This window comes from Pinus tabuliformis, chromosome 1_1 (assembly GCF_031772625.1).
Source record: "Pinus tabuliformis cultivar Carrire ecotype Pingquan chromosome 1_1, CPIR1, whole genome shotgun sequence".
Taxonomy (NCBI): domain Eukaryota; kingdom Viridiplantae; phylum Streptophyta; class Pinopsida; order Pinales; family Pinaceae; genus Pinus; species Pinus tabuliformis.
In genome coordinates this window covers 736,660,633-736,670,948 of record NC_142297.1, presented here as the reverse complement: position 1 = coordinate 736,670,948, position 10,316 = coordinate 736,660,633, and the positions used below count along the sequence as shown (strand labels likewise).

The window sequence follows — 10,316 nt, the reverse complement described above, 5'->3', positions numbered from 1 at the left end:
CGTGAAAAATCAAGTTGATTTCTTTCTTCGCTTGGCTATTTCGCTTATTGTAATTTTGTGTTTAGGTCTGAGGTTGTAAATTAGAGACTTAAGCAGGGATTGAGAGACAATCCTATTCCGATTTCGAAATCATGGAGGACATGTCATCTTGGGTTCCTAACCTTAGGCACATCGGGGGTAAGAAGAACCAATATGTGAATTCTATGGCTTTTCACTAGCAAATGAAGACCCTACTAGTTTTGGTCATGAAAGTCAAGCAACCGGAGTTGTATAACGTCTTCGTTGTTCAAAAATGCAACAAGAAATTCTTAATTTGATTTTGCCTTAGTCAAATTGAGGAAATTTGAAATTCCACATCAACATATAGTCTGGATGAGTTAACTGAGGTGGCATGGTTGTTATCACTCAGTTAGCTTAGTTAATTTGAGTTAGGGGCATGAAGTTCAGTTGTGTGTAGTGATTCCTAAATTTTAGGAGCCTAGGTTGAGTTAATTTCAGTGGTAATCAGTGAAACTAGTTCTAACTATTAATTGAACTAGTTGGTGGTCACTTGAGTAGTAGGACATCAGTCCAACTCAAAGATCACCCAATTAACTGATCAATCAACTAATAATTAGCTCATGCATGTAAACAATACGAGTTGCTCATTTGTGGTGGAGTTTCCAAGGTAGTTAACCGACAGTTGTAAGCTAGTTGAGTGTACAGGTGTTGCATGAGGTAGGGTGGACCATCCTTGGGAATTGCACAATCAATTAGAGGAATTCCCTAATTAATAGGAGCCCAATTCCTCAAGGAACAACGTAAGAAATTAGGGGTGTGGTGTGCTTGTTTGGTGTGTTGAATTGGTTAAGTAGTAGTCAAATCATTGATTCAATAGGAGAGAATAGAATTGCTTTTGTAGGTTGAGCTCTCGGATTGAGCTGAAAATTGTAATAGCTTCTCTTACTCACTTGATTAATGAACACAAGGTTGAAGGGGTTTTTAGTAGTTGCTTTCCCCTTAGATATATATGTGTTTTCATGTGCATGTGTGTTATTTCTTATTGCATGTTTATGAGTTGTGCTCTCAATCGTGAATTGAATTTCACTCATGAGTAGAATAGATTTGAGTCTTGTGTTTTAGTTAAATTTCATAAGCAGTTTCATATCTACACATTAATTTCTACATGGTATCAGAGCAGGATTCATAGTAGAGCAAAAATTTTGAAGTTGTTATTGCAAGAGGATCGAATTTGCAGGATTAATTCTTTAGAGCTAGCAGGATGGATTTCTATGGTCTAAGACTTGAGTATGCCCTTGAGGGAAGCTAGAACTTTGTTGCTTGGAAGGACCGCATGGAGGAAGTGCTGGAGGACAATGGGTTGAAGGAATTTGTTGAGACTGACATTTCAAAACTAGGATCATCTAATGTCAAGGATCTAGTAGAATGGAGGAAGTGTGTAGCCAAGGCAAGGAGAATCATATTGGAGGGAGTAAAGGACCACATTGTCTCAAATATCCATGGGAAAGAAACTCTGTATGCAATGTGGCAAGCACTAGCAAATTTGTTCCAGAATAGTAGTGACCATAGGAAGTTGGTGCTCAAGGATAAACTTTGAAATATCAAGATGTAGAAGAATGACTCTATTCAACAGTATCTGAGCAGGTTCACACAATGTCGTGATGAACTTGGTGGAGTTGGTGTTATTGTTGTAGAAGATGATTTGGTAAGCCTAGCCCTTCTAGGCCTTCCCAAGAGCTGGCATAGCTACCAAGATTCGGTGAATGGGAGAGAGAAACTACCAAATTGGGAATGCTTATGGTCTGATTTGGTACAAGAGGAAATAAGGCGGAATACCAGAGATGAGACTTCATCCAAAGGAGTGGATGAAGAGGAATTTTATCTAGTAGGAAAATGAATGAAAGCCAAGGGAAAGAAGTCCCAAGGTGAGGTTGATCCCAGCCAAGAGGGCAAGAAAAAAGACTTGTCCAAAATTAAATGCTTCAATTGTCATGAATTCGAGCACTATGCTAGTAAGTGTCCACACAAAAATTCTAGCAAGAAGGAGCCTGTAGTAGCAGCAACAAGTGAAGCTTCGTTTTCACAGTTCGAGCTTGACTTCACCCTTATCGCATGCATGTTGAGCACAGTTATGGGGAGTGTGTGGTATTTGGACAGTGGTGCCTCATTCCACATGATGGGAATAGACAGTTTTTCAGTGACTTGGAGAAGAAATATCTCCATATGAACATTGAGTTTGGAGACGATAGAAGGTATAATGCAACTGGGATTGGTACAATCACCTTTCAGAGGGAGTCGGGCTCCCCTCTCAGACTCAAGGATGTCACGTTCATTCCAAGCCTAAAGAAAAATCTCATCTCAATAGTAGTGTTGGAAGACTGTGGTAACGATGTGATCTTCAACAAAGGTAAAGTATCCCTGAGACACATAGCCATAGGGTAGACGACGTAGATCGGTGCTCGAGTCAAAAACCCATATGCACTTGAGGTAGAAGATGCATGCAAATATTTGAGGAGCAAGGCAAGGGTTAGAGACATGGTGGTTGAGAGGGAGCATGATTTACCTCTCAAAATGAAGCCTCGGAAGGAGTCTCAGGAAGTTATGGAGCAACCATAAATGAAGAAGTAGACAAGAGGCAGAGTGGAGACATCCACTCAAGTAGATACCTACAGTAGGGGGAGAGTTCAAGCTAAGTGGGCAGAGGGAGCACATGTAGCCATACCTCTAGGTGTGAGGTGGGGCGATGTGAGGCCCTAGTCCCAGGAGTGTAGAAATTTGGGCAAGGTTCATTGAGGTGTTCTCCTCATGGATCATTACCCATCTTATAGGAGCCCACAATATTCAGTGGCAGAAGGATCAATTTCAATTAGATATTGAGGAGTGCAGAGTGTTGACAACATAACAGGAGGCTCAGTCGTAGAGTTAACAACAACACAATTTTTCCAGTGGACAATTGCATATGTTGCAGTAGCAATAGCAACAGTGAGAGGTGTTGCATGTAGTATATTTCATAGATGCATTATAGGGTTGGTTGATAATCCCTTTCTTGTTGAGAGGGAGTGTTGAAAAATGCAACAAGAAATTCTTAATTTGATTTGTCCTTAGTCGAATTGAGGAAATTCGAAATTCCACATCAACAAACACCCTGGATGAGTTAACTGAGGTGACATGGTTGTTATCACTCAGTTAGCTTAGTAAATTCGAGTTAGGAACATGAAGTTCGGTTGTGTGTAGTGATTCCTAAATTTTAGGAGCATAGGTTGAGTTAATTTCAGTTGTGAACAATTAAACTAGTTCTAATTGTTAATTGAACTAATTGGTGGTGAGTTTAGTAACACATCAGTCTAACTCAAAGATCATGTAGTTAGTTGATCAATCAACTAATAATTAGCTCACGCATGCAAAGAATACGAGTTTTCCAGTTGTGGTGGAGTTTCCAAGGCTGTTAATCGACAGTTGTAAACTAATTGAGTGTACATGTGTTGCATGAGGTTAGGTGGACCATCCTTGGGAATTGTGCAATCAATTAGAGGAATTCCCTAATTAATAGGGGGCTAATTCCTCAAAGAACAACGCAAGGAAATAGGGGTGTGGTGTGTTGAATTGGTTAAGTACTAGCCAGATCAATCATTTAGTAGGAGAGAATAGAATTTCTTTTGTAGGTTGAGCTTTGGCATTGAGCTCACAATTGTAATATATTCTCTTACTCACTTGACTAATGAACACAAAGTTGAAGGGGTTTTTAGCAGTTGCTTTCCCATTAGATATATATGTGTTTTCATGTGCATGCATATTATTTCTTATTTCATGTTTATGAGTTGTGCTCTCAATCGTGAATTAAATTCCGTAGATGAGTAGAGTAGATTTGAGTCTTGTGTTTTAGTTAAATTTCATATGCAACTTCATATCTACACATTAATTTCTACATTCGCCACCTGGGAAGAAAAGGATGCTTAAAAATCAATGCTTCTACTTGGACAATATTGACTCCCACCTGGCTCATGTGGAGGGGCATATTGCTATGGTTTTGATAGCAGGGATCTGACAGATCCACTGAGTTTGAGCGTGAGGGTACTAATGTGTACTTTAGGAAGGAAATTCAAGACACTTCTTTGAGAACTCGAAGCGGTGGTTTGCATAAACAAGTGGGTCATGATAGTAGGAAAGCTGGAAAAGGTCAAAGGTTTGTTGGTTAGTGTTCCATCCAGATGGCTTTGCAGTTTGACGTTTTTTGTTTTTTTTTGCCCAGTTAGTAGCGCTTTTGACTATCATGATGTACTTAGTTGTTGGTTGTATATGTGTCAACTATGGCGTATTGTTGTGTGTGGGAACTTCTATAATTAGTGTCTTCTGGAGAAATCCAAAGCTAATAATTATAAGAGTATTGTTTTGAAGAGAATTAAAATCCTCAAAAAACAATCTTGCAAAATGAAATAACCTTGATTTTTTTCAATAATACAAAACATTAATTTACCAAAAAAACACTATATTAATTAAATTAACAAATAATAAACTAAAAAAATATAATCATATTTGTGTTAAGTCGCTTTTGAAAAAAATGAAAAATTCTATATTACATCACTCAAAATAAATCTATACTAAAATAAAATAAAAAATAACATAAATACAAATTATCAATATACTAAAATAATCAATCATTTCATAACATACATAAAACAAATTATTTATCAAAATCATATTCGACATTAGATCGTAACAAATACAATATGCTAAAATAATCCATCATATGTTATAACCCAAAGAAAATTTATTATCAAATAATTTCAGAACAAATATAGGACAGGTTAATTAATTCAATTCAACTTTACTCAATCCAAAACTTTTTATATGAATTAAGAATTAATTAAAATCGTTAAAAAGATATCTTTATATTAATTAAAAATTTGATAATTTTTCTTATAGCGATCGATGTAATAATATTTAACATAACATTAATTTAATTTTAACTAATTACGCTGTAAGGCTTTTCCCTCTGAAATCAATTCTCCCAACTGTCTTTCTGTCATAATCCTGATCGTCAGATAGATTGTTAGACGATTAAATGTTTTTTGACCATCAGATGTTACTGGGTGCATCGACCGGTTCTGTGGCTCCGCTGGATGCAACGAATCGGTTCGGTGGCTCCGCTGGGTGCATACAAAGTGGTGGCCGTGGGCCGACCGCGTGATCAGATCGGCGATATAGTGGAAATATATGTGTCCACTTACAGGTCATGGCGTAAGTGAGAGTCATGGCATTTGGCCCTAGGCCTGACATGAAGGTCGGGTGAAGCATCTTATGCATGTCTGTTTATCTCTATGTTCTCTTTTTCTTTGATTCTGGTTATCTGTAAGATTTCTCTTGTAAACTGTTGAATAGATGCAGCAGGTATTTTTCTTTGGTTTTGGTTATTTGTGAGATTGCTCTTGTACATGGTTGAATAGATGTAGCAACAGATCTTGTAACCTGTGGGTATGGATTTTCAGAAATATTTAAATGTTTAAGAAATGAATTTTACGTTTGACCATTCTTAGTAATCCTTAGTAATCCAGTGATACGGTGTTGCTAGAATCTGGAAAATGGTTAAGGGGAAGCCGTGATAGAATCTTGAAAGTGGTTAAGACTCTGGCATAATTCTTTCGGGAACTTAAATTATTTCTCATTCCCAAATTCATGATAATATCTTTACTATTATCGTATCGTTGAGACTTATCGTATCTTTAGAGACTTATTTTGTATGTAAATGTGTTTGTCAGGACGGTTCCGAACCCTGTCGTGTTCGAGGCATTCGAATCCCTAAAGGTCAGGATCCGCCTGAATTCAATAAGAGTGTGATCATTAATGGGTTGCGTCTTCTAGTAGTAGAACATCCCGTAGATTTGTCGAAAATCTTTTGTTCGGCTATCTCTGGAGAGTTGGTATGGCTTCGCCTGCACAATTGTCGCTTCATCTCCATCCCTCGTACCATTTCTTTGCGAAAGTTAAGGGTTTTGGAACTTAAAGGTCCTCCGGGTAATATGGAACGGTTTTTCAATGAAATTGATGAGGTAAGTGATTGTTTTTTATTTGGGTGTGTTTTGGGGATTTTTCTGTATTTAAAATATATTTATATTAAAAAAACATTAACTACAGTCAAATTCCAACAAAAGCTTCACATACTGAGACAACACCATTTTCGATTAACCATAACCATAATTTTTTTCACTGTTCATATTTTCACATCTATCTGTTTTCACATATATCATGTTGATTGCAGATTCCTTGGGAATTGGCTGAATTGAGTATTGATAGCGCGTTCATCACATCTACAAGTGCTTCGAGCAGCAGCATCCAGCCGGTTGATTTTCATCATTCAGAGAGGTTTTCTCATAGAAAGATTTCTAAGTCATCTGAGAAAAACATCTCCAGAGCTCAACAAGAAAATATCTCTAGAACCCAGCAACGCGTCATGCCAGTTTTCATCTCAGGCGCCCAGGAAGGGGTCATGCCATCTGTTACCTCCAGCAGCAATCAGCAGGGCAACATGCCATCTATTTTCCGTTTTCTCGGGTGGATAGGATCCTTCCTCACAAACGTGACAAAGATACAGCTGACAAATCTCAGTTTTCTACGAACACTCCCAATTGACTTTTCGGAACTTAAAATCTTAAGGCATTTAGATCTGTCAGGCTGCATTCATCTCGCTAGACTACCCAATTCCTTTCCTCAGTTACTGCAACTTCAATATCTGGCACTGCGAAACTGCAAGAATCTTTCTATACCAGAGGATATTATGGGAGAAATATCCACGCTTGAATATGTTGACTTCCAGGGCTGTGCTCATTTGGTGCAATTGCCCCTCGGAATGGCCCATCAAACGTCCTTAAGATACCTCAACTTAGTCGATACTCCTCTACTCCAATTGCCCGAGAACTTAGAACTACTGGACAAGTTAGAACAACTAAGCATAGGAAGTACAAATTTGACAGAGTTACCACGTTCTGTGGGCTCTTTGGTGCACTTAAAAGAGTTGATTCTCATGGAATGTCTCAATTTAATGTGCATCAGCGCACCTAATATAAACCTGACTTATTTGGAAAGGTTAGAATTGTATCAGTCGAAAGTGCCCATCTTACCAGCACGAATTGCATCGTTGAAACATCTCAAAGTTTTGACTATATACAGTTGTCCAATAGCCAAGTTTGACTTTACTGCTAATAACAGTTCCATGGATACCTTGAGAGATTTCACTTTGAATGACACATCCCTATCCAAGATTGACATTCCTAATAGTGCTTGCCCCGGGCTTGAAATTGTTGATCTTGCATGTAACAGGAACCTGATGCAGGTTCAAGGCTTTCCATCAACACTTATAAGACTGAACCTGGAATGTTGCTCAAAATTGAAGACTTTGACAAATCTTTCAAATCTTGTACACCTGAAATTCCTGACTGTAAATGGGTGTATTGAACTGGAAACCCTGAATGTTGAAGGTTTGAGGTCATTGGAAGAGCTTAGAGCAGAGGAGTGTTGGAAGCTGCAGAACATAAAGGCATTGAGTCAACTGAAAAGGGTCAATTGTCTCCAAATTTCAACTCAGATTGGAACTATTTCCCATTCTTCGGTGAGCGTCTAAAGGATCTCTAACATCGAACAATTATTCATTAAAAAGCATAGCTGTGTATGCCTAGGGAATAATGGATAATAAGCTATGCCTATCATAGTTTCAATTTGAAAACAATACGTTTTATTTGTGCTGTGGATTGTTGAAGTTGAATTGGGGTTATTTGTGCAGACGTCCAAACATCAACTACCATATATAGTGAAAAATATGATATTAGATTTGAAGAAATAATTCCTTTCAACTTAAATCAATTCATTGTGATTTTCTTTCAGATCTTTGAGAAGGCATTGCGTTCTGAGGAGACTGCGCGGACTGTTGGAGAGCTGGATGCTACAAACACAATTACATCTCCTTTTGTGTTTCAAGAGGTCCATAGACATTTACCAGTGTTGATGTGCTTTATCACCACGAACATGGGGAGGAGTGATAGCTTTAGTGTAAGTTTTAGACAGAACACACGTCGTGGCCAACCTGAGGTGTATGAAACCGTCCGTGGGAACGGATCAGGTGGGAGAATGTTACATATATATATGTGGAAAGAAGACTCAAAGTTATTTAAAGATGAAAATTGCTACGACGAGGTCGTTATTTATCACAATAACCATGGCTACGATGGCAGTTGGAATGGGAAAAAATTGGATGCAGGGGAAGTTGATAAGGGATGGGTAATGGCATATTCAAGTGAAACCCAGGTTTCACAAGTTTGCAACCAAATCATGAGAGTCTGTTTGGGATGAGATCACTGTAAATATATTTTCAATTGTATAATGATACAATTACTGAATAAATTTTAATTTTAAAGATTTTATTATTTGGTTGTGTAATCATATTTTATGGTTTAAAATTAACCATAATAACTCACATGTTGAAATTTTTTTTACGCCGTAACGCGTTTCCTTCTGAAATCCTTGGATTGTAATGCTAAGACATATATATCTTTCACATACTAACAAATAATATATACACCAACTATGTACTGGATTGATAGGTTGATTTTAAAGTGTACAGCGCAATTGTAACAAAATGACATGAGAGTCTTTCAAAAAACCACATAGTAAATAAATATACATAATAACGACATAGTAAATAAATATACATAATAGATGAATATATCTTTTAATTTAATGATTATATTTTCCAACAACGGCACTCAAAACCACATAGTAAATAAATATACATAATAGAGGAATATATGTTTTTCTTATGACTATTATGTATTTTGAGTATTGATTGGTCTATATTAGTCAACTTTAATGGACTACCCTTCCTAGAAGTCACCATATACAGAAGTGTATAAAGACTTCTTAAGAAAAGGAACACATCATTATTGCTCCAAATTTCTCCATAGAGCCAACTTTTCATTTCCGTCATCAATTGAGAGTACCTATTTCTTGAGTCTCTGGTGTCTTCTATAGACATAGTCTCCACCTCTATCATTTTATTGGATTCCCTAAGTTCTCTTAAATCTTCCATTACCAGGGAACTGCAACCATAGATTTTTATTATTTGAAGTGTTTCCAAATTGAAATAACTCTTTGGAAATACCTTCAATGCTGAGCATTCTACTATGATGAACATTTCAAGTACTGGCATTGCTCCTTCCTTTACGATTGGCAACTCTTCTAATTCATGTAACCCAACAATTGAAAATATCTTCAATAAATAAAATGCCTTCTTGTCACCGAATTCCTGAGGAAACCTCTTTAATCTAGAGCATTCAATTATTTCCAATTGTTGTAGATTGTTGAGCTTATGCAGATGTGAAAGTTCTTCCAACATATTACACTTGTATAATATAAGACTAGTCATATTCTGAAAAGCACAAAAACTATTTTCCATTCTAACCAAGTCAGGACACTCCATGTACAGTTTTCTCATATACAGTTTTCTTAGCTTTGACATATTATTCATGTCACTCGGCAGAGATCTCACCTTTGTGAGCTCTAACACGAGGGTGTTCATTTCAATCATATTCCCTAATGTGCCTTCCCTAATAATGCCCCCATTGTTTGTTAAATGGAGCTTGGTGAGTTGCTTTAAGTTGGCCAGACGCTAATGCTGGCCACTTTTTTCCATTTCTTGGGCTCACCTTTTTCCCATAGATTGGTGCATCCATATATTGTCAAACCCTGTAAAGAGGTGAGCCTTGAGATGCTACAAGGTAGATATTGCAAATGGCCACATTTATCCATGGCTAGATGCCTTAAATATTTCAAATTATGAAGGCCAGACGGTAATTCTGTGATTCTAGAGCGGCTTAGATCAAGGATCTCCAGGTTTCCAAGATTTGTAAGAGATGCAGGTAGAAAGTTGATGGGCATACTTGATAAAAAGAGGCATCTTAGCTATTTCAAACACCCCACACTCTCCGGTAATGACTGCACTAACGTGCCACTCAAATCCAGAACCTTAAGGGAGACCATTCTTTTTGGAATTTTTGTTAAACATTTGTTACCATCTATTAACAATGAACATAGTTTCGGAACTTTCGTTGACTCAGGGACTGAACACAGTTCGTTATTACTGAACAAAATCTGACTGCATCCAGAACATTCATTTTCATTCAACGTGCTCAAATCCTGACCCACATGGCAAAAGAAAGTTTCTTTGGCCTCGGCAACACGGATTCCCAAATCGTGTAGGAATTTGTGTATCTTGAAGAAGACTGCACCCGTTAATGCGTCTCACAACGAGTTCAATCAAACAATGATCT

At 37.4% G+C, this 10,316-nt stretch overlaps 1 protein-coding gene across 3 annotated transcripts; it reads left to right on the top strand.

Moving 5' to 3' along the window:
- The first annotated feature begins 5,236 nt into the window (after positions 1–5,236).
- On the top strand, positions 5,237–8,411 carry LOC149216058 (uncharacterized). 3 transcript variants are annotated; one of them, XM_089392689.1, is made up of 4 exons: positions 5,237–5,281; positions 5,757–6,047; positions 6,257–7,603; positions 7,876–8,411. In XM_089392689.1, exons 1-4 carry the CDS (start codon positions 5,252–5,254, stop codon positions 8,338–8,340), a joined length of 2,133 nt encoding a protein of 710 aa, XP_089248815.1. In that variant the 5' UTR covers positions 5,237–5,251; the 3' UTR covers positions 8,341–8,411. The 3 variants fall into 3 exon arrangements, with proteins under 3 accessions (XP_089248815.1, XP_089248817.1, XP_089248816.1); XM_089392691.1 differs by having other exon boundaries at positions 5,248–5,304; XM_089392690.1 differs by having other exon boundaries at positions 5,269–5,388.
- The last annotated feature ends 1,905 nt before the right edge of the window (positions 8,412–10,316 follow it).

What these genes read in the sequence shown, in the direction of transcription:
- LOC149216058 (XM_089392689.1), top strand. Translation starts at nt 5,252, where the DNA reads ATGGCATTTGGCCCTAGGCCTGACATGAAG. An exon ending in TTTTCAATGAAATTGATGAG is followed by an intron (nt 6,048 to 6,256) that starts GTAAGTGATTGT and finishes TGTTGATTGCAG; the next exon opens with ATTCCTTGGGAATTGGCTGA. An exon ending in GAACTATTTCCCATTCTTCG is followed by an intron (nt 7,604 to 7,875) that starts GTGAGCGTCTAA and finishes ATTTTCTTTCAG; the next exon opens with ATCTTTGAGAAGGCATTGCG.